Genomic DNA, 25,936 nt, shown 5'->3' with positions numbered 1-25,936 from the left:
ATGTAGCACATAAGTTTGCAAAGGAGTCTGTTTATGAGTGAACCCAGAAACAGGAAAGACAACGTTTTTATTAATGTGACAATTTAACTGCATATATTACATACTAGTATATTAAATATGAATGCAGTTTTATGAGTTGGCCCGTAATCGAGAAAGATAACTTTAATACAAACCTTTTTTTCAAAACCAAAGCAACAACTACATGTATTAAATATGAAATCAGTATATATGAGTAAGCCCATAATCGGGAAAGATAACTTTTTTACAAACCTTTTTTCAAAACCAAAGCAACAACTATTAAATATGGAAATCGTTTTATGAGTAAACCCCATAAATCGAGAAAGATAACTTTATTACAAACCTAACATTTTTTGAAACCAAAGCTACAACTATACATGTATTAAATATGAAAATAATTTTATGAGAAGGCCGCAATCGGGAAAGATAACTTTATTACAAACATTTTATTAAATCAACAACTTACGTGACTTATGAAAAGGAAATAAGAAGGTATATAACCTACGGATCATCCACTCATGGCAGATTCACCTGTTCATGCTTCTGTCACACTACACCGAATAGGTCTTCCGTACAAGAAACGGATGGTATTTTAGTAAATCCGTTGTTGTTCGTCAATGATCGTTTTATGTTCTTTTTATGTTCTGCTATCATCCGCCAAATGCGTTTCGTGTTATGTGATGTTCGTTAAGTCCGTCGGCATACACAAAACTTGAAACGGAGTGTACCGAATACACATGTTCGGTATTTATCCGATGTGTGTTCGTATGGTGCTGCATATTGCCGGAGTTTGTTCGCTCTCCTTTCGTTCATGTTCGTTCTTTGTTCGTTGCACTCGGCCCATGTTCGTTGCAAATACGTTCCTGTGAGGCCTTCACCACCGGATAGCATATTTTTGCATTCGGTGATGTACGTAAACCCAGACCGTGTTAGTGTCACACTACACCGGATCGGTCTTCCGTATAAGAAACGGATGGTATTTTAGCAAATCCGTTAGTGTTCGTCAATGTTCGTTTTATGTTCTTCATATGTCCTGCTATTATCCGCCAAATGCGTTTCGTGTTAGGTGATGTTTGTTTAGTCCGTCGACAATACGTTTCAAGTTTTGTGCATGCACAAAACTTGAAACGGAGTGTGCCGAATACACATGTTCGGAAGTTGTCCGATGTGTGTTCGTACAGTTCTGTATATATACCCTGGGTTTGTTCGTTATTCTTTCGTTTATATACCGCAGGTGTTTGCAAGGTTTCGCAGGCGCTTGTGCCGGATGTAGGCCTATGGCGAACATGTGCATCAATCATGGGGGGGGTTTCTGAAGGGTGTGTGACGCAATATCATATTTCCCCCAGTACTTTAGTGACTGACAAGTAGAAAAAAGGGGGAAAGGAGAGAAAAAAGAAAAGAAAGTGAGAAAAAGTGAAGAGAGAAGAGAAGAGAAAAAGTTAAATTGCACGTAATTTAGTAGGCCTATAATATGCATGTAAGTAGTATTGAGGGAGGGGCACTTTCTGAAGGGTAGAGGACGCAATATCAAATTCCTACCAGTTTTAGTGATTGACAAGAAAGAAAAAAGAAGAGAAAACATGGAAAAGGTTATTGAGTAGGCCCAGGATAGTATATAGTAAGCCTAAGTATAGGCCTGTGATTATTATAGGCAGTGCTTAAATGTCGTTCCTTGGCCCAAAAGCCTGTGAAAATTACTGCCGGCCCGTCGATATGTAGGGCCCGTGACATTTTGTCACCAAAATCAGTATTTTTAAATTCTTAAAAGACGGGACTTAGGTCTATTACTGACTTTAACATATCAATCCATGCATGCTTTACCTGAAATTCAGTACGAGTCTGAAGTCTTATATCTAAGTGTCAGTGGATCAGTGTAACATTTTAAATTGTGCAAATTCAGTTCGGGCCTTCTGTGTTTTTTGTTTAAGGCAATAATAGTGTAAAAATGATGCACCAAAAACAATTTTCCAAATTTTCCATTTTTAAAACTAAATTTTTACACAATAGGCCCAGGCCTAATAATGTAAATAGGCCCTACAGTCCCCATGCAAATGGCTTCAATTGGACCTTCATTTTGAAAAATGGACAAGTCTTCCTTTTTGCTTCTGCTATGGACATCCACGTGTTATTTTTAAAACAATTGTTCATATTATACAATAATGGTGAAAACTTTTCAATGGCTTCAATTAGGCTTTCGTTTCACCAATTTGCGGCTGTTTCAAACTAAAATAGTACCCAATAATAGTGCTAAAATTGATCCAAAAATGACAAATGGCTTCAATTGGGCCTTCATTGTCCAAAGGTTTCTCACCTCTATTGCCCCCGGACGCTGGTTGCCCTGATATATCAGATTTGTAGCCCTTTTGTACTTATAGCCAATATTTGACCATTTTCGTCAAAGTTTTCCCCCTTAAAAGTTGTCTTTCCCCACTTTGTTCACCCTCTGAAAAAGTGCTTGCTACGTCACTGCCTCTAAGGGGTCAAAAACCCTCTCAAATATCCCTCTCCTCCCCCACTTTTCTGATAGGGTGGACGTCCATGTTGGTGCCACATGCCACGGATTCGCCGGTCATTTGTCGGACGTTGAACGATTGAATATAAAATGCCTGCAGGATTATTAGCGGCCACAACGCATAGAGGGACGAACGGGAATCGGACCCCCAAATCCGGACATTTGTCGGACGTTGACCCCCAAATCCGGTCATTTGTCGGACGTTGAACGATCGAATATAAGACGCCTGCAGGATTATTAGCGGCCACAACGCATAGAGAAACGAACGGGAATCGGACCCCCAAATACGGTTATTTGTCGGACGTTGAACGATCGGATATAAGACGCCTGCAGGATTATTAGCGGCCACAACGCATAGAGAGACGAACGGAAATCGGACCCAAAATCCCACCGAATCTTCTGCCGGACTGGTGATTTTTCCACCGAATAAAATATTTTTGTATTCGGTGATGTACGTTGATCCAGTCCGTCGTAGTGTGACAGACCTATCATGGGATGCATGATTACAATTGACCTGCTGACGAGGGCCTGGTTAGCCTGGTCGCGGAGTCCATTTCTTTGATTTGCCAAAATGTTAAGTATTTCATAAAACAAACACTCAGCATGCACACTACTATTGAAAGAAACTGAGATTATGATAACGCAATTCTCTCAATAACCATCCGTCCAAGTTGATACTTTTGAGGATGTCATGTCATACGTCGCAGTATGGCTTAAGTTGAGTGGCTTTAACATTAAGTTAAGTACCGAGAAGCCTCTCATGTTATTACTAGAAAAGTGCTCTTTAAAGATCTATAACAATGACCATTTATGGGAGTACAATATGATCCTTAATTACGATAATTGTCGGTGGTTGGACTACTAATAGTAATACAGAAAAGAGGATAAAATCCTCGACTTAAAAGTCATCGACTGACGTGAAAGATGACACTGGGATGCCCACACCGCATTTATGAATCCGGATTAGCTAAAGCCGCATCATCTGTTACATCCTCACGTGGCTCATACGTCAGTTCAATCCTTATAGGTGACTCACTATGCTCTGAACTTAATCTGGATCATTCTAAACTGATTTAGATCTAAATTTGCCGCATAGATAACCCAAATTGTGACGTCACAGACCCGGCTCCACGGAGTTTTCCCAGCCCGTCCGCTTCACTGCGCATGTGTAATAGTATCTCTCAGTGGTGTTGTGAACCGATTCCATTCATCAAATCAGGAGTTAAACAACACGAGAGTCTATGGTATAGGCAATATATTTTAGAGTTAGGATACCAAATATCACAGTTCATTTAACTAGTGGGTCAGCCACAATTTATCGCCATATAATGAGTTGGATTTGCCATGGAAAGATGTATCCTTGTGGTATATAACGACTTTCATGCAGCAAAGGCATTTGAAATTAATTTGGATGCACTCGTTTGAGTGTTAAACTTAAGTGAACGTTCATATAGCCATAATATCTGCCTACGTTGGAGTTAGGTCAACAACTTAGTGATATTTTGGGCAAATTTTGCCTCTATATGTTGAATTCTGCAGGACGGATAGTCAATTCGAATTTTTGAATTACAGTTGATGTTTTTCAGAAAACACCTACTTTTCGTCGAGTCGTAATCTTCATGATCTAACCATGGCTCTTATTACTAGCTCCAGTTATACATTTCCACCAGGAATAAATGGTGCCGTACTACCGATCACTGTACCACCGCAGCTACCGTATACCACCGCGGAACTCCATGGATGAGAGTACCGTTTCACTTCCCCAGGTTCACCCCGGCAAGTTTATCCGCCGCAGCCTATCTCTCTTCACCACGCGTAAGAAGACTCAGCGAAACTGAAATCCACTCTTCTGCTTTTTCCAAACGATTAACATTCTCACCACCACCTGCTCGGAGGAGAAGAGTAACTAATTTCTCTATAGAAGGGATATTAGGGAAACAAGAGGAACAATGTGAAGACGATGAAGAGGACATGAAAGTTTTGGTGGTGGATACAAACTCAGAACCAATGTCACCTAGTTTATCAATTAGTGAGAAAGATGAAAAGACAATAGGATCACCAATATCAGATCATCCTCATCATCATCATGAGGATGAGGATGAACAAAGGGATTCAGAGAACAATCCAATGACACGTTTTTCATGGCTGCAATGCACAAGATACAAACCACCAAGATTACCAAGTAAGTCAATGCTTCGAGAGTGACGATGGCCGTATTTGCCGGAAGCCCTAACCCTAACCCAAACCATAACCCTATAAACTTAACCCTAACCCGTTCCGGCAAATACAGTCACCTCTCTAATGCTTCTTCGTCATCATGTTCATGTTCATAACACGTCTGAATTCAAATGTCTTTATCGTGTTTACCTCTTTACTCAGTGCTGGTCATATAATATTATGTGACATATAATGTGATTGTTCATAAAAAACAAGCTGTAATTTGTCTGTGTTTTCACTTTTAATGATATTGTACATGTTGTATAGCAAAATATATTACATGTCCCTATAATGCACTATATTCGTTCATAACACGTCTGAATTCAAAAGTCCTATACCCCGTAACTCTTCCACTTGCTGGTCATACATACCGGTACTGTGTGACTGTTCACCACAAATAAGCTGAGTGTACAGTAATGTCGGTATTTTCACTTTTTATGATACAGGCAAACTAAGCTTTACAATGATATATTACATATGTTATTGTATTCAAACATTAACATGTCTGAATTCAAACGTCTTTATCAGGTCTACCCTCTACTCTTCCAGTTGCTGGTCATACAATGTAAATATATATATATATGTGACTGTCCACCATGTCCATCACAAATAGGCTGTAATGTCGGTGTTTTCACTTTTCATGACATTGGACAGGCTAAAATAACCTTGATAATGATATATCATAATATTATGTTCCTATTCATATTGCTAATTGCATTAAAGGTAGTGAAAATTAGTAACACAGATGAGAAATCCTTTGTTTTCTAGTGTTTTTTGAGAAGTTTAATCTGGACCACATCTCAAAACAAGTTCTACCGACATACAGTCCATTATATATTGTTAGATGGTCACATATCATGATGCTTATAAACATGATAAATGTTTGTAAAAGGAACTAAATGCTCATTAAGAATACTGAAATTATAATAGAATTATATGTGGTTCATCTTGTTTGTAATATTCAATCGTTTGTTAGCCTCAATTCCAACTTATCTACCCTTTCAGTTAATTTGGTAGTCATTACATCTCTATTATAATATGGACATTTCGTAGTTTTAAAACCACTCAGTCCTTTTGGTAAAATATCCAAATGTTAACAGATGACTAACAATAACTTTTGTATCTGCAAATATGCAAGTTAAAAGGTAGTCTGTTATATAGCTAACACCACGGATGAGCTACAACTGCACAAGTTAGATAAGAGTATCACAAAGATGCTTTGTAGGCAAACTTTTAGTACTAACAGCAGCCTACGCAGGCAGCAAATTCAGGTGCCAGTTATTTTCACCCCTGTATATCCTAAACATACGGGGATTATCAGTGATCCAAAATCCTGCAAGGAAGATGCAAATTCAAAAGTTTGAGATTGCTCCATTGGATGTCATTTACTTTGTACACAAAACGCTCTTGAACAAGATAACTTGTACCGTGCTTTCCATCTGGTGCTTTCCTTTGATTAGAACATTGGAATACAATTTGATTTCGTCCCTTCCGTTTTTGACCCTCACATCACCAGGCTGTGTTCGACCATTGTTGGACGTAGCCCTCTTCATGATCCTGTCTCTTGCATTTCTTGTTCATCAAGGTCCATGCATGCATATCGCATGTAGGCAGTAAGGTCATCACACCATCACTTCCATACACTCTTCCTCTTGATCTGTTTTCTATTCTTGGTTGCCATTCTGTAAGCCGGTTACTCCAGGTATATGGTCTGTGTTCCATCTTGTTATCTTCCCTTCGTGCTAGGTGACCTGCCCTGCACCGTTTCTTTAATTCTCAACCGATTTCAGCAAATCAGGTCTTAAATCAGAGCTAAATGTATGCAGGTACTGGCTGCTTGTTTTAATTTTGACATGCATTTTCGTCTTTGTATAGGATATACAAGGGTGGACATGGTAGGCCTCCCTTTATCAGTTTGCCGTCTGTAGTCTCACTTGAAAATGCTGGCATCAGCAATGTTTTAGGATATATGTTGAAGCAGAAGTTACTTGGATGCTTGGACACCCATGTTGTTCTTCGAAAGTCTGTAGCATTGGTCAAAATGTGTTGCACTAACATGACTAAGGTTGTTTCATCACATTCATGAAATGTTCATGTGGTGTAGGTCCTACATGTATGTAGTCATGTCTCTTACTGGTATAATTTACTTGAAATGTGTCTTGAAATTTGGCTGCATTTCATCGTTTCATTTATACCATTTATACTACCGTATTTCATTGATCACGAATAGATGCCATATAGCTTACCACATTGCACAATCTTTTTTTTTTTTTTTTTTAATGAGATGAGGCTGTGGATCACGAAATGCCCCTTTAAAATAAATATTACTCAATACTATCACTCAAAAACTGTCACTATGAAAAATACTGTATGCTCGAATGATGATTTTATAGCAAGATTATCAGAACATTCTTGATCCATTAGATTGTACTCATTTATGTTTTGTTATAAAGAATAACTAACAATTGTCTTGTTGCGGTGAGCAAAAACGGTTTCACACAAACAAGCTTAGGGTCCTCTACTCTACGGGGAGTTGCTCTAAATGTCTTTTGCGTTTTCAATAAGCCTAATTGGTCAAAGTGCTTCAAAAGAAAACTACAAAATCTTCTTACAACCTGAACAATTACCCCATTATTACTGATTATATACCATTTATATCTTTATTGAGTTTTTCGTCATTTTTGACCTGTAATAATGCACGAAGTATGTCGTTCTTTCATAAATCATGAGAAATTCCGATACAGTTGGACAAAGTTATGTAATTTGCATTTTCTTGATATAACAACTGACAGTTTTAATGTTCGGAGATTCAGACATGGCAATTTAAAATAATTATGTGAAATAATAATATAATAATAATAATAATAATAATAATAATAATAATAATAATAAGCATAATAATAACACTAATAATAATAATAATAATAATAATAATAATAATAATAATAATAATAACACTAATAACAATAATAATAATAACACTAATATTATAAATAATAATAATAGAAATAATACTAACAATAATAACACTAATAATAACTAATAATAAAACACCAATTTTGTCTGATTCCCGGGTCTGATTCCAAATACATGTAAGTGTAAGTAATTGGGTGTATAAACATTACAAAATAATATGGCAAGGTTTAAACAAAATGTGAACTAAAAATTATCAAATTAATTTGAAAATATCGTGCGTTATGGCTTTAAAGACAAAGAATTTCAATAATGACATGCAACCAGCTTTACTGACTTTTACTATACTTTCATATTATATCTGGCACAAGCTTGGACATTGAAATAAAGCCATATACAGAGCCACAAACCAACCCTAAATTTCCAGCATGCGTTACCAGTGACAAACCCGCTTTGTGCCGCAGGGGACATTCTTAACAAAACTAGTTAACACGCCGGCCGCGATTCCGCACTATTTCACACCGTTTGTGTATTTTAACCTATTATGTATTATAGCGCATTTTGATATTTGTGTAGACCTATTGATCATTACATTATTGGCAATCCATACTTAAAATTTACATTTCTGGTTGTGTTGACAAGAATGTTTACAATGATAAATATATATAAATGTTAGGAGCGTGGAATTCCTCAGAGTGGATTCATACATTGATTTGCGGTAATGGTATAGTGTGGTTTGCTCATTTTGTGTCCGAGTTTATTTTGAAGCCCTCGTCACTCTGAAAATCATATTGTTCTTCAAGAGTGGTTACATGATTCATAATACGAAATATGCTTCAACAAAGCGCTTTACCTTACTTGCCTCTCTGTGAGCCTCTCTCTACCCCAGGGGTGAAATGGGGAGCTGTTATGAACATTGTCCATTGAGCGCCACCCAAATGTATGAGCATGTCTTGGGCATTGTATGGCAGCTGACATATTCTAACAGAAAACGGAAGATAAATGCTTAAAATCTGACACATCTGTGGTATACTTGACCGAATACATGTGAATGATCAGATCATCACCAATCCAAAATTTTAGCCAAAATCATGCACATTTTTGCTCATTTTAATCTTAATCTATCTGTGCATCTTTTTTTATTATTAGTATTATCATTTTTTTGTTGCTTTTAAAGCAAAACCGGCAAAATGGCAAAACCTTAATACTATTACTATATAATACGGATCATTTTGTGACCATTCTTGTGTTAGATGTTGAGAAATCGTGAACAAACATTGCACAAACATTCTTTATTAATGTTCCTAAAAACCAGAGAAGATGAGCTGAAACAAACTCCCTCTTCTTTCTTGTTTTCCTAGATTCCTCTCTTTCTTCTCCTCTCCTTCTTCCCATTTTCCATCACACTCTCACTTCCTATGTGTCCACTTCCCCTACACTTTCCTGTTTCTCTCCCTCTCAAGTTTCCCTGTCTCTCCTCCCTTCTTCTCTCTCTCCTTGCTCCTCCCTCGCTCTCTTTCCCCCTCTCTCCCCTTCCCCTTTCTCCCGATTCCCATCCTCTCTCCCTCCCTTATTTTCTCTCACTACCCTTCTCTTCAGTCTCACTCCCCTCCCCGCTCTCACCTTTTCCTTCTTGTCCATTGATAGTGTAGCCACGCGAAACAAAATGATATTTACCGTGATATATAGAACCTAATAAAATATGTTTTCTTATTAAACATTTGTAATTAATAATTATTATTTGAGAGTTATGATTATGAATAATACAGAACACACCTGCTTGGCAGAAAATTAATCATAAATGCGACCTACATTTGAACGACCTATAATATTTGCATAAAATTGTATTTATTCACAAATTGAACAATTGCATCAATTTCATATTTCATAGTCATTTGCGTATTTGCATAAGCTAAATCATGTATACACTAATTTTAATTATACTTTTAAAAATAGGATCTGCAATTATATGTATCAGTTGAAATTCATGCACCCATATCATGCCTATGGAAGACATGGCCTTAATCTTATACACGGTGTGAATTTCAAGTGGGCTATCTAAATGGTGATTCCTCTTGAAATCTAGTTCATAATCAAGGAAATATTTTAATTTATACTAATATCATTGTATACTTTATCTCACTCTTAATTAGGATTTGCAATTAACTCACCAACCAATTTTCACATATTTGACTTTAATCCTGTTGAATTTCAAATTATTTTAAAGAAAAACCAAGTCATTATGTCAGTTGTCACACTTAATCATGTTTATTGTGATGTTAAAAAGTCATTCCTCAATGGTAATAATAATATTGACTCGTTGACCTTATATTTTATCCTTTATCATCTTAAGGGATCTAAAATGAGCGTTTATTGCGTTTCGACAGTATTTTTGTGGGACATGAGAGCACCTCAGACCTATCGAATTGCATTCTGAATACGAAGCATGTCTTTCTGATATCAAATAATTTTCATTTTTTTAAATCACAATATAATACAATTTTTATGACAAATTATAAAAATGTGATATTTTTCAAATTTTTGATATATAACAGTCCTCGAAGTAAATTATATAAATCTAATGACATATTCTTAAAGTGTATCGCTCATTCTACAAAATCCGGTGCCAATCCACTGTAAAAATTGAAAAAAATAAAGTTGTTCAAAAAGACCTGCTTTTTGTGTTTTTTAAGAGCAAATGTATCACTACTTTCAGATGTAAAAGATTGTCAACACCACTTGCATATTTTTCTTTCAGGACATCATGATGTTTTTTAACACTAAAACTCAATGTAATGTGAGCTACGTTACCGGCTACAAAATGGGTTGGTTTTACTTAATCCAAGGTCATAAAAAGCAAACGAAAGATCACTTGAGTGAAATGTAACACCGATTTCACCATTTCATAGAAGTTTTGAAGATGCATAAATGAGTGCGTAACGTAGCTCACAGTAACGTAGTTCACGGGTTTTTAATGTTTTTGATGTGATTTGCGAACGTTAGAATGTTATGTCGGTTAATTCTAATATAAATGGGATTCGATCACTGGTACCTATCACATATTATTAGGAAGTACTTGTTATACAAGTGCATACTATGGAATTCTGGTAACGTAGCTCACCAATCTTAACATGGTCGGTCGAAATTTCAATGTTTACAACATTTCTATGCCAAAATGCTACAGCATCACGATTTTTACTGTTATTTTTAAAAACCTATGAGTGTTTCCTTTCAAAAACCGTAAACAACGTTGATACCTCTGTTTTACGTCTTTCCAATAACGTGTGTTAAAAAGTGGTAACGTAGCTCACAGCGTTTTCGTGGAAAGTGCAATTTATTTTAGAATTACACAAAGACGTTTTAATCACTAAAAAATAATGTTGATATGCAATATGATGACGCCTTATCTAATTAAAAACAACAAATATGTAAAGATATCGCATTTATTCAAAGAAAATATTAAGGATCAGATTTGACACTTGAGCAGTGGAAACGCAATTTTAGCGATTTTCGAGCCTTTGCAAGGGTTAATCAGGCTGAAGAAAGCATTTAAAGTATGGACAACTATATATGTCCGTGTAGATCTCGTTTAGTTCTGCCAGAAAAACAACATATTTGATGCCCTAAATGCTCGACAAAGTATTTGTGGACCAAAGAATGGAAAAAGGGCTATTGGCACCGGATTTTGTAGAATGAGCGGTATGTAGCAGGGAGGAAAAGCCGACGGTCAATTGAAAATTTTGACCTTTCATATTGAAGATATGGATTTTTTTCCCAAAAAGACCTACATTTTTGGGTGTTTTGGGAAAAAAAATCCATATCTTCAATAGGTAATGTCAAAATTTTCAATTGATTTTCGTCTTTTCATCCCACCTACATAAACTTTAAGTATAAATCATCAGATTTATAAAGTTTAATGCAATTCGATATGTCTGATGTGCTTTCATGCCCCACAATAAATACTGTCCAAACGTTCATACCCCAGCCCTTAATGATTATTGTCGATTGTAGTATGCCTGAACAGTGCATGCATGGTGAACGAACAATAATTGTCAACCATTTCTCAATTGCAGACAAGTTTCACATTTTTTTTTTAATTTGAAATTTTCAGAATTGCACTTTTTCATAACCATATTTGGAATCAGCATGAAAAATGAATTAAAATGAGTACAAGCAAGTATTGGTTCAGTGCTTCTTGAGGTATATAGCTCTTGATATTTTGAGAAAATATCTCAAAACTATATTCATGCTGAAGCCTATTGTTAGCACGCAGACCATTAAAAAGGATAATTACTAATATACGAGTAATTAGTATCTTTTGATGATCAATCATTCTTATTCTCCTATTCTGGTGGTATATAAATTTGGATATTTAATCTTTCCATGTTAGGGGTGACCATGACATCATTAGCTAAACCATGGCCAAACCAGTCAACTTGGCGAATTTGTCTTTGTTGTCCCAATTGTGTATTTTAACCCAATAAGTTTGCTGGTATTTGAACTAGTAATATATAAATTGTGTCATATTGGATTCTATCAAAAAAACAAAGGTCCCAAAATCTTCTTCGGTTTAATCTGTATTAAGTAGAAGACAAAACATGAAGGCTAAAATAATCTTTTATTCTTTTCTGCTATCATTTTCTCATTTAACCTTTCTCATTTTATTGTCAAAGTGAAACTATTAAAACAGAGTGATTTGACCAGGCCAAGTTCATTTCCATTAGGCCGTGTAAAATTAATATTTTGGTTCTCGTCCCTCCTCCTCAATTTCTGAGATTTGTCAGATTTTTTTTTTTTTAGATTTTTCAATTTTTTAGACTTTGGAATGATTTATGAAATCTTCATACATATAAATAAGTTTATTAGAGAACAAGCATCACTTCCAAGTCTTTTTTTATTATTTTAAAAAATTATACATCAGAAGCTTATATTTGAAAAAAAAAAAAAGGGGCCTCATCGTTTCCTCGAGGACTGTTGGAGAAGACCGAAAACTACTGACAATGCTAATTTTACATTGAAAAAAAAAAAAACAAAAAAAAACACCTCCCTCCCTCATCAATTCATGAAAATCCTCTGGACGAGAACCAAAACATTAATTTTATACGGCCTTATTCCATATATCTCCGGCAAATGATAACTTCATTGATGGAGCTTGGGATGTTGAGATTCGCAGAAACCTGGACCCTGATCCAGTCCCCTTAATCTTCGCAAATTTTAGTGATCTAGACCAAGATTCTTGTTATTGCTTGAGATTGCGAATTTTGTCAAAGAAAACTTCAAGCGCTGCTAAAGTATCACAAAAGACATCTCTTTGAATAAATTATAATCAATCTCATCATCATCAGCCGGCTGCGGAGCAGGTGACTAAAAGTTTCGTCCAACTTCTGCGGTCCTTGGCCAGAAATGTTAGTTGATCACTAACTATCCCCAAGCATGCAGGCGCTGTACATTATGTTAGAAATGATACGTCACCGGTCTATATCTACGGAAGCACTGAAATGACATGACGAGATGACGAGATAATTAATTGACGACATAAATTTATGACATAATGTCGAGATGACGAGATAAATGACTATATACAAATCGTAGCAATTATTTTTTCAATTAATTTTTACTTTTTTTCAGGAGCAAAGAGGAAAGAAGGTGCCAAAAAGAGGAAACTTGGTCGCAACCCCAGAGTACCGTTTTCACCAGCTCAAGTGGCGACATTAGAACAGAAATTCAGGTGCACGCACTATCTCAGCAGTATTGATGTAGCTGAATTATCACAAGCATTAAATCTCTCGGAAAATAGGGTGAGTAAGGGTGCTCAAATTTGCTTGGTCGACTAGATGTTTGTGTGTCATGTTTTTATTGTTTTTCTATGTTTATTTTGGATGACTCTGGAGTGGCGGCGCTAGAAAATATGGGGGAGGGGGGCAAGGGGGGGCATTTTACCACTAAATAATTGTCTTCCCCCCAGTTCTTCCACCACACACACCTTTGAGGCAAACAAACCCAAAACATACAAATCTCCACTGTTTGGGGCAATTTGCTTTTGCCCCCCTAATATTCACTTCCCACCCCCCCCCCCGAGTGCCGCCACTGAGCAGCCCTGCAAAATGAGACCACGGTAACAACAACGATTTACAATGATATTGCCTCATAGCTATGGTTCGTGGTGCTTGGAGAAACTTTGTAGTCACCTGCTCCGCAGCCTGCGAATGAAATATAAATGAATTTTGGTTGTTTTTCTTGTTTTTCTTGTTTTGCTTATTTGTTAATTTTGTGTTTTTTCGTTTTGTGTTTATATGTTTTGTTTTGTTCTGTGTTGTTTTGTTGTTGTTGTTTGTTTTGTTTTTGCTTTGCTTTTTTTTGTTTTGTTTTATGTTATTGCTGTATTTTGTCGTGGGTTTTAGTTTGTGTATATGAAAAAAAGAAGAACATATGGCCACATTTAGAAATTAAAAATACAGTTCACAGCCAGGCTTTTTATTATGTGGTAAGAGGGGTATAATTGTAATAAGAGAAAATTAAATATAAACATCCAAAACAAAAAAACAGTTGTTCGACATTTCGTTCTTCTTTGAGGCCTACTGTTCGTTTGTTGGCATAAATTGCTGTAATCGAGTAGAATAATGCCATATGCATGGCGATGTCCTTTTCAATCACAAACACTATGGACAATGGCCTTATCCCAATGGCATAGTTCAATAACCTCACTTAACATGCTTAAACAATCCTAGTGCAAAATTTGACCTCAAGTTGCAGAGTATGAGTTTTTTGCATAACTTTTCAAAGGTCATTCAATGAATGTACAAATATATTGGGATTAAAGAACTGTGCCCCTGATAGATGAGCATGTTGTGGATCCTATATTGACACCCAGAGTTTTGTGTTCTATAATTAAACAGATCGGCCTAGTTAAAATTGCACGACGTGGACCAGTAACTGTGTCAATTCGGGCATGTCGTTGTTGTTGACAGCAAATATCGGTTAACTGTTTTTGTTTTCGATGTTTATATTTAATTTTCTCATTTATTGTAATTATCTCATAATTTTGCTGTTCTATTAAAAGTTATAATTAGTTACATTGTGGTTTATGTCTTAATTAGGCCAACCATCATGATCAGTTATTGCACAAATTTACCGAAGTCTTTTATGATAAAAATGTTTTCTTTGTGTGAATTGGTGCATCACTTGTTATACAATACATTTTTTTAGATGGTTTGGTGGACTGTCATGTAATGGATGTAAGCGTAATCCTAAAAATGCCTTTCACATTGACCAAAACTAATTACAAGACCTCTTCTACATTGAGGTTGGCTTTCCCTTTTAAAGGGAATTTTTATTAAATGATAGAGTGAATCCCTGGCCCTCTATACGCACAAAAGATCGCGTCGCCTTAACCAATGTAATTTCTAACAATGGGCTGTCCCAGTTACAATTCAAACACCCTCTGGAAGACAAGACCTTAATCTTAGGAGGTGTATAGGCTCCCTAATTATTTCAAAAGGAGTCCATTTGAAATTTACACTCCCTGTGTGGAAGATTAAGGTCATGTCTTTCATAGGGTGTATGGATTTCAACTAGAATAGCCCAATTGCAATTATCATCTTATCGAGGGGTTGATTCAAGAAACCCTAGCTCAATAGCTGCTAGCTGTCATATTATTCGATGGTGTACAATAATAGAATGAAGAAATTGTTGATATTCTTCAGGGCAGCTATGCGGATGTATAGCTTTCTTGTAGGCCTACTAAACCCTTGAAATGACACTCAAAACCTGCATAGACAATTTCTGCATTCTATATTGCACACCATTGAAAAATATGGCACCAGGCAGCTATTGATTGGTGACGATGAGGGAGTAGTAGGGCCTACTTTCTATTGATGTAGGCTATGATTTTCAATTATCACTGCATGGAATAATTGCACAAGTGAAAACAGTAAGTAGTTATGCCCTAAATAACACGTGTTTTATATATACAATGAAATCTCAGTAAAAATATTAACAAATTACAATGTTGTTTTAACATATGTCCTAATTATCAAATGGACTCCACCTCTATCATTGTCTATATTGAAATAATCATATACATATGGTTTCACTATCACAAGTATTTGTAGTTATACAATGGAACTAAAAGTATTAATTTGGATTGAATTTAACACAGGTCTTCATTAGAGCCAATCTTTTGTGATTGTCGTTGTATAAATGTGACATTTTAATCAACCTAATGGCGGATGAAAACGTCTTCATGTGTTAATATGTTCTTGTAATGATGATGATGGGGATGATGATTAGGATGAGGACGATGATCACTTTTACAACTGTTAGTGGTAATTAGGCCCCTACATGTAATAATCTAAAGCATGACCACCTTTTTCGTCCAAGGAGCCTGCAGGGTGATATTACATTCAGGCTAGGCCTGTTCCTTATCGATACTAGGACGAGCTCTTTGGTTTTTCTCTCAGATGTACCTTATTGTGACCGCCTGCATAGGTACACGTTCCCCAAGGTACCTGACTGGTACACACCACTATCTATGTACACGCAGAGTACCTACACAGTACCAATGCTGCTATATACTGGACAGGATCTACCAGCAGTGGTACGCGTACGCGTACTGACTGGTACTATGTACACTGGTATTCCACTGGCGACGGTGTACGTGTACCTGTGCAGGCGGGCCCAATAGGAATCTTGCCGTGTATAAGTTGGAACCTTTGTGGTTGTTTATTTCAGTATGTTTTGGGAGAGGAGATGATCTACTTTTTTTTACTTCTGATCAAACTAACTTTAAAATACAACCTTATCTATTAGGGAAATTAGAATAACAACGTGATAAGAAGAAGAAGAACTTTATTTTACTTCTTATAAAGGCAACAGATGCCCATATTATACTCAAATCATACTATACACTATCATGCTTACCAGATTTACAATCATTTTTGTCCGCGGGTTATATCGGATAGGATTATGCATTATATTTCTAGTATTTGTTTGCCTTTTCCCTTAAGATTAGACTACTATCAATTTCAAAGTCAAACTCATTTATGGATATTTTTTCTGAAAAGAGGAGGATGTCCGTCTTTTCGGAAGGAACCCTATTATTATCATGTTGTAAACACGGTAATCGCTGGTAAAGTGACACCGGGATGTCACCGCGGGGATATGGCCGGTATTTACGCTGTAAAAGCGCTTCTTGCCTCGCGCACGAGCGTCTAATATCACCACTGAAAACTATAATTAAATAATGAAGGCAAATGAACCAGTACTTGGCATGTTGGAACTTATTCGAATTTACTGTTGTACTAAATATTTATTTTGATAAAATTCGTATAAATTTGGGATGTTTCGCATGATATTTGTAAAACAAGATAATTTTTTTGCAACATGTAGGTCTACAATGTTTGTGTTAAAAGACTCTAAATTTATTTATTTATTTCTTATTTATTTCTTATTTTTACATTATTTATTTATTATTTATTAATTAATAATTTATTTATTTATTTATTTATTTATTTATTTATTTATTTAATTATTTATTTATTTATTTATTTATTTATTTATTTATTTATTTATTTATTTATTTATTTATTTATTTATTTATTTATTTATTATTTAAAGGCATATCTATTTATTTATTTATTTATTTATTTATTTATTTATTTATTTATTTATTTATTTATTTATTTATTTATTTATTTATTTATTTATTTATTTATTTATTTATTTATTTAACAAAAGGCTCAAAAGATGAAAATATATTGGTCAATTTACTATTTTATGGTGTAACTTTGAATAACGGCCTCACTTTGCACTATTTACCTATATCGTACAACACTCTCATCATATTATACAATGAAATACGAGTTTGCTTATAAAAACCAATATGGCGTCATATTACCTAATATGGCTTACTAAATGCCAAATTAGGGCCTGTATAAGTATCATTCAATCCACGCATCTTATTCATTTTCCTAATAGCTTGTTTTACCAGATGGGATTGGCTGTTCTAGTTGAAACCCATACACCCCTGTGTAAGACATGACTTAATCTTCCATATACGGAGAGTGTGAATCGGTTACCTGAGTGGGTAACTCCATTTGAAATCTACACTCCCTGTGTGGAAGAATAATGTAATGCCTTTCATAGGGGGTGTATGGATTTCAACTGGAAGAGCCATGCAACACATTATCACTATGAGCCTATAGGTGATCTCATCTCTGATGGCAAAGTTCAACAACCTCAATTCAGCAAGTATACCTCAAAAGTTGACCTCAAGTAGTGGAGTATGAGTTTTTAATACCCAACTCACTCAAAGACCATTCTATGTTTGTAGAAGTCTAGGGGTTGAAAAACTGTGCCCTGACAGATGAGCATGTTTTTAAAATCTTATGTATTTATAAAATTTTGTGACGATTACTGGAAGATAATTTGTAAAATGCATTAAATTTGAAACAAAAATGCACAGTTTTGGTTTATTGTCATCTTGATATATTTCTTTAAAATGTTAAGAATTTTGAAGTGATGGTTGACAATTTTGTGAACGCTATGTGTGAAATATATTCAGCTTAATCTTTGATCTCAAACGGTGTAATGATTGCTGATAAACCAATGAATTTGAACGTACATTACGACGTGAGAAATAACGAGCAATCGCATTGGTTGGTTTGCTAATACCATGAATACCGAGTGAACTATCGGAAATGACGTGCAATCCGATTGGACGATTTGCTCATACCGAGTGAACTATGAATGCAATGTTATTGTCAGACGATCTCCCTTGTAAAACACTTTGCCAGCCAGGCTGCTTTGAATGATACATAGGTGGCTTAGAGTGATAGGTAATCACGATAATTTGGAAAAAGGTATGATTAAGGACCAGATGAGAACATCCAATTTGAAGATGATGATGATGCCATGATGGTATCATTGTTGGACGGGATGTGAGAGTGTGTCAACACGGTACCTGGAGGACTAGATTTATATCGGATTATGTAATCTGGATTAATTTGAGCTAAGATTTGAACTACATACAATTTGGAGATGGATTAGCTGCTCGTTTACCTTATCCTTCTTTGTCTTTCCTTCGTCTTCTTTTTCTTCTTTTTTACACTAATTATTGCCGAAATAGTTTTAGGAGTAAACCCATAAACGGGAAAGATAACATTAGTATCAATGAAAATTTGCGAAATAGGCCTACATAAAATAGAGAGACTGGTATTTGATACAGCTAGAGGTTTATGATCGCGTTGATTGCTGATATTTTATTGACACCAAGTACAAATTCGTCTTGCCTTGTATTGGAGATCTGGGATCCGGTAGTAAAAAAATGAAAGGGAAAGACATTGCTTTGGTCTGTGTTTGCAAACAACGGCAGAGAATGCATGAAACAAAAATATTAATATAATAGCAAATGGTTTGTGGCGTCTCAATCATATCCAATTTATAAAGCTTAAAAAATCTATTGTCATTATTCAAACAGAGCAAAACATTTCAAACGAGTGCTATTGGTTAATTTTGTTTCTATTTTAAAACTATGTTGTTGAATAGCATGAATAGTGGATTTATTATTGCAATTACTTATCCAAATCACCATGATCACATCCCGTAAAATCCTTAATTGCATGCACAAAAATCATATAAACAGCAGCTTTTTGAAACCAATACTTCGCCTTTGAAAGCAATCACTAAAGAAAACAAAACACTTAACTAATTAGTAATCATTTCTAAGAACAATACTGCAATATAAATTCTATCAGACCATTTTGTTATTAGACAAAATTGATAAATATGATAAAATAATCAATGTCCTGCATTGATCTGGGCCAAGACTGTTATTATTATAGCAGTAATCGCACTTTGTTTTGAGCGATTATTAAAACAGATTTTAATTAAAGACGCTCTTTTCCCATGTGCTATTGTAATGGTATAAAAGAGGATCTTGGATGATAATGACCATCTTATTCATTACAACTGAACACACATTATGAGCTTTGTTGTTATTAGAACAACATAAAAGGGACAACACTTTGTATCCGTTTTATACAACAATGCGCATTTTAATGCCTCGATTAGCAAGACAAACTAAGACAAAATTACTGAATATCCAAAACAGATGACATAACTTTGTTGCTTTAATTAATAAGCATTTAATTACTTCCAGGTTTAATCAATATTAAACCATAAAGGCGGGCTATACAATAATTAGAGTATCATTGGTTTGTGAGCCTAATCATCCGTTCTACTCGGAGGATGGTCTTTTAGACTACAAAAACAGAGCATCGAGGTGGTGGGATGTCTTCATATTAGGCAAGTGGTTTAAACCGTTAATATATTGTATAGATAATTAGGTTAAACATCGGGAACAAATTGTTAATGGGTTGTGGCTATTAATAATTGTCATCATGCAATCAAGTATAATTAAGTGATGGGAAGATAAGTAGTAAAAAAGAAGGACAATGGTGAATTGTGAATCTGATAATGTTATGAATGCTTTCTTTCTTTCTTTCTTTTTCCTTTTCTTTTCTTTTCTTTTCTTTTCTTTTCTTTTCTTTTCTTTTCTTTTCTTTTCTTTTCTTTTCCTTTCTTTCTTTTTTCTTTCTTTCTTTCTTTCTTTCTTTCTTTCTTTCTTTCTTTCTTTCTTTCTTTCTTTCTTTCTTTCTTTCTTTCTTTCTTTCTTTTTTTCTTTTTTTTTTTTTTTTTTTTTTTTTTTTTTTTTTTTTTTTTCTTTCTTTATTTCTTTCTTTCTTTTTTCTTTCCTTTTTTCTTTCTTTCTTTCTTTCTTTCTTTCTGATTTTTGGTTCATTCCACAATACTATACGAATAATTTATAACTATACGATTTACACCACGAAGAAGAATACTCTGAACTTCTCAAGTGTGCGTTCCCATAACCTGATGAGCTTGACTATGGACTTATTATAGCTGTTTATTTTCGGTCAATTTAACAAAATCAAATAAGTTTGTTTTTAAACTGTCCAGTAACTGTAACTCATCTGTCGATAATCAGCGGTTTTATTTGAAAATTATTCATGGCTATTAATTCCACACAGTGCGTCTTAACTAACTGCCTTGCAAACACGGTCAAAATTAAATGTTAAAATTAAAGTCAGCGATATAACATGGTGAAAGTTAAGTCTTCCTCTCCTTTTCCTTTCCTCTTTCGTTTCCTTCCACTCCTTTTCCTTCCTCTTCTTTTCCTCCTCCTCCTCTCCAGGCTCTCCTCCTCCTTCTTCTTCTTCGTCTTCTTCGTTATATTTGCCTTCTTCTTCTTCGCTGTCTTCTTCTTTGTCTTCTCCTTCTTTGTCTTCTCCTTTTTTTGCTCTCTTCTTCTTTGTCTTCTCTGTGTTTGCTCCTTCCTTCTTTGTCTTGTCCATCTTTAGCTGCTCGTTTAGCTTCTCCTTCTTTGTCTTTCCTTCGTCTTCGTTTTCTTCTTTTTTACACTAATTATTGCCGAAATAGTTTTAGGAGTAAACCCATAAACGGGAAAGATAACATTAGTATCAATGACAATTTGCGAAATGCATAAAATAGAGAGACTGATATTTGGCACAGCTAGAGGTTTATGGTCGCGTTGATTGCTGATATTTTATTGACACCAAGTACAAATTCGTCTTGCCATGTATTGGAGATCTGGGATCCTAGACAGACGCTGTAGTATATACTTGAACTTCGACTTTAGCTTCGGGCGTTTATCCCATAATCAGAGTAAATTCAACACCACTTTAGCAATGTGTTGAAATTAAACGATTATTGCATCGTTGGTCACTTGAAAGTGTAACTTGAAGAAAAGGGAATTCACGAAGTTATGTTGTCTCAAGATGCTCAGAGCATTATGTTGAATGTGGATGCGATGGATTCTGATAAAAACAAAACCGTAGAGTATCTGAATGCACACCTTAGAATGGCTTAACCCGAACGGAACCCATGATTTTTTTTTCTATCGGAAGGGAAAGAAAAAACAAAAAAGGAGAGAAGATGATCAAAGAAGTCACTTGGTAACCCCGGGATTCGAACCCCGGACCCCTCGCTTGCCAAGCAGAAGATCACCGAACGGTAACCACGGCGGTTTTGCTGGCCCGGCCAGCGATTCCGTGAGGTGTATATATTGCAGTAACATGGTAAAACAAGACAAGATAACGGCATATCTATTTTAGTTGTAATCTCGACGCGGGTGCTGACTACGGACAACAAGTTTCTTTTTCTTTTTTTTTTGAATTGTACATTTCCATGATCATATTTGGAATCAGCATTGAAAATGCATTAAAATGAGTACAAACAAGCCTAGTATTGGTTCAGTGGTTCTTAACACAGCTCTTGATATTTTGAGAAAAATAATTATCTTAAAACTGATGGTACTGTTTACGTTGAAGCATGGCCAGTACGCATCTCATCTAACACAAGGAGATACCGGCATGCCGCATATAAAACACTTGTTGACGACGCCATGACAATGTCGGCATAATGTACAGATTGGAAGCAAGTAACATAGTTGATTTGACATGGCATAAACAAATTAAAGAATTTAAACCAAGTGGGAGATAATAATGCAGGATTTCTGTCTCGTCTTGGTTGGGTTAGTATACCACCATATTGTGACACCTGTAGGTAGTGCACAAACCCGAAGTCAGGATTTATTTGAGGGAGGGGTAAAAAAGCGCAAATTGCAACGTTTTTACCGAAAAAAGTGGACCTCTTGTGAATTTGTCCTTCAAAGGTAACCGTTAGTGCTGATTTTTAACGTTTTTAACAGCAAAAGTGAACCTTCTTTCCTTTTTATTCGGCCTGACATGGGGGGTCAGCACCCGCACCTACCAGGATGAGGGACAGAGTGCCCCCCGACAAAGAATAAAACTCTTTATCTCTATGTCTATGTCTCTTGATGTATGTGTGTGTCTTTCTCGCTATCTCCTCTCTCTAACACCAAAGTTTCAAACAATCACCAATTTGTTCGTTGTATTTGCACGTCTTCGATTGTTTTTACCCAAATACGCCGTTAGCTTAGAAGTAGGCTCACGTTTCGTCTAAATTGGATTTTATGCGCCTTAAGCATGAGGCATTTCTCAGGCGCCACGCGCGGTCCTCTTAAAGTCTGTTCTTTTTCAGACAACCGTTTTCTTCTGTTTAACATCTTTTAAAACTCTTTTCAGACGGCATTTTAGTCAAGGTATAGCCTATTTTCCAGAGGCAAAAGTTCAATGACCTAAATTGAACAACTATGGCTCAAAAGTTGATCTCAAGTTGTGGAGCATGCGTCTTTGTACCACATCAATTTAAAAGCTACTTTTATATGTGTACAAACTAATAGGTTTAAGGGGTTTAACAAGTTAAGGGTATAGGTATTGTTGGTCGAAGCAGCCAAAAATCGATTTTCATTATATAAATCAATATATTATTGAAAAATAACACTTTGATGTTTTGCAAAAGTTCATTCTACAAATCATATACTTTGAAAACTTAATTGCTTGATTTATTGATGTTAATGGGTTATATACGTTTTACAAAAGTGTTGTTGTTTCAGCCCTCTTTACACCATAACTCAAGAACCACAGGCCCTACAAAAGTAGGCCTATATCTATGATATTTAAATTCTTCTACACACTCGCTATGAAATGATCAATGCAATTTTTTTCCAAAGCTCACTATACTGTACCATTCGCAAGATGCTGTGAACTACCAAATCACAACAGTTTGAAATAGTTGCTATAACCCCCCGTTATAACCTTAAAGTGCGATTTGAAAACAGCAGAAGAGACAGCACAGTGCTAACCTTTTTCCGACAAAATAAGATTATCCGATTTCAATACTTTTTTCCCCTTCAAATTATCAGATGTTTTAATTTTTTTTAATTGGCACGTTTTGGACGCATCCATTAATTTAAAGATTAAATATTATAATGTTCAATGGATGTTGTTTCAAATTTCTTACCAATGGCAATGCTGGTATGGAGAAGGGTTAATTTGTATGCTTGCTATACCTATTTGGAGAATTATTAGGACAACCAGGAGGAGAACCAGGAGAACACCATATCCGATAAGCTACATGATCTGGTTTCTGCCGATGTCCTTTATCATCCAAGGTGAAGAATGCCAGATAGCAACTATCGGGAGACAGTGATGTTCAAATTTACATGTTTCTCACGCCCAAACATATGTTTCTTGGCCCCCAAATCTGTTCAACATGTTTAATTAGCGCATGCAATGATTGTACTTTGATGTTTCTTATAGCCCCAAATTTGTTTAACATGTCTAATTTAGCGCAATGATCATGATCAGCTGATGATACACTCTTTGATGTTTTCATAGGGCGAGTTAATTGAAGATACAAGTTTAAAAGCATGTTTATTGTTTATGAAATTGTATTTGTTTTCATTGTCATTGTTTGTTTGTTTGTTTCTTATTTTTAAGTGTTTTAATGTGTTTGTCTGTTATCGATTGTTTATCATATTTTGTTGTGTTTTGTTTTCGAAATAATTATATTCGTTTTAAATTGGTGCAAAAATATATAATGAAATTACTGCATGCCCTGTTTCGAAATCATAAAGTTCATGAAATTAACCTGGGCTTATATTAAGAACACTTTAATCTGAAGTCTTTTGTTTTGTTTTTAGAATATGTACTTTTTGTCTGTCAAAGAAATCACTGAGAATTCTGAGATATACATATGTTATATTTCAAAACGGGATTATAAATAGTATCAAACATATTGGTATACGTTCTCTGAAAGAGCAGCATGTATAGCCCAGTGGTATTTGACCATGCGTAAAGGCATCTGGTTCAATTCCAGGTGGACAAGGAAAATATCTACAAAAATGTTCCTTTCTCTCCATTGCTGCATTTGAATTGTGAAACAGATGCAATGGTTGACAACGAACTCGCAGCCAGTTCCTATCAGGGTAATGTCTAGTTGTCTGTATACCCTACCATGGATTATAATGTCTGACAGTAAATGATTTACACAGATAAAAATAAGAAAAAGAAAAGTCCTGTCCTTTATAATATAATGATATTCCATTGCTAGTAAACCACTTGACAAAAATCGTATATTTTTATCTTCATGTGCAGGTCAAAATCTGGTTCCAAAACCGACGAGCCCGTGAACGTCGGGACAAAGAAGCAGCCGACAAAGGCGAGGTGTCTTCCAGTATCAGACAACCGACATCCAGTCTTAGCCTCACATCTCCGATTCCATCCATGAGTTTGCACACGTCCTCCTCCGCATCATCCGTCATAGTCTCTACCTCACCGTCAATGCTAGGACTATCTACCATACCAAGGATACCCTCGTCACCCGTAGATATCAGTGCGTTTACTCCGGTATCGTACGACTTGAAGGCTGCGGCAGCGGCGGCGGTAACAGCAGCGGCGTTGTCGTCGTTACACTCGCATCCGTCACCGACCAATTTATAGACTTTATAAAAATACATTGAAAATGACAAAATGTTAACCTGTACGAACAGACATTTACTGAGTGTTATAGTAACATCTTCGAGATAGAGCACAGTGTACTTGTATTTGAAAATGATGAAAGGGATGAAATCAAAACTAGGCCGGTGTTTGACCGCCGGTTCCGGGCGGTCCGTCCGATTGGAGCCGGTTTCTATTGTTCTAAACAGTGTAACGCGGTTCAACCGCCGGTAACCGCCAGTCAACCGGAGGTGGAATTTTAGTTGTATTCCTAAGAATCTCAAACTTTAAAAAATTTGTAATAAATATTCAAATACATCAGGAATGATCTATAGCCTACATTGGGGAACAAACTAAAAGTTTGACGACGTCCTATGGAGGAGGGGGGGGTCAAAAAGTATGATTATATTTGTGAAAAACTAGTTAAAATATCGGGTAAAGTTGACATTTCGGATTAGAATGTTCAACAATTCACACTTATACCATGCCAGGCGGCGGATGACATGATCGCGCCGGCAACTCGTGAAACCGCCCGGCCGTATGGCATTTTCCATATGCTCGGTTAGTTTGTGGGGTTCATTATCGAACCCCAACGGTTTTAGCTTGTATTTATATTATTTATCAACATAGGCCTATTTGTTTGTGATATTTCAAGCGTTTTAAAATTTCAAAATAATCCCATTCAATTACACGGTTGACGATGAAAATTTACTGAATTGAGGGACTGCACGTCATACACCACCTGTACCATGCTTACGTTTCAGGGAGGTGGGGAGGGAGAAGGGAGTGAGGAGTCGGTCAGCTTTCCAACAAAAGGACGTTCGTTTATAGGACGTCATCGAACTTTTGGGTTGTTCCCTTATAAAGGAGCAAA

General features: G+C 35.8%; 1 protein-coding gene across 1 annotated transcript; it reads left to right on the top strand.

Annotated features, from left to right (window-relative positions):
- The first annotated feature begins 3,742 nt into the window (after positions 1 to 3,742).
- On the top strand, positions 3,743 to 25,544 carry LOC140145968 (uncharacterized). The gene is made up of 3 exons (XM_072167703.1): positions 3,743 to 4,715; positions 13,292 to 13,461; positions 24,721 to 25,544. The coding sequence occupies exons 1-3, from the start codon at positions 4,274 to 4,276 to the stop codon at positions 25,063 to 25,065; spliced, it is 957 nt and encodes a 318-aa protein (XP_072023804.1). The 5' UTR covers positions 3,743 to 4,273; the 3' UTR covers positions 25,066 to 25,544.
- The last annotated feature ends 392 nt before the right edge of the window (positions 25,545 to 25,936 follow it).

This window comes from Amphiura filiformis, chromosome 2, assembly GCF_039555335.1.
Source record: "Amphiura filiformis chromosome 2, Afil_fr2py, whole genome shotgun sequence".
Classification (NCBI taxonomy): Eukaryota; Metazoa; Echinodermata; class Ophiuroidea; order Amphilepidida; family Amphiuridae; genus Amphiura; species Amphiura filiformis.
This window is presented reverse-complemented; position numbering and strand designations above follow the sequence as displayed.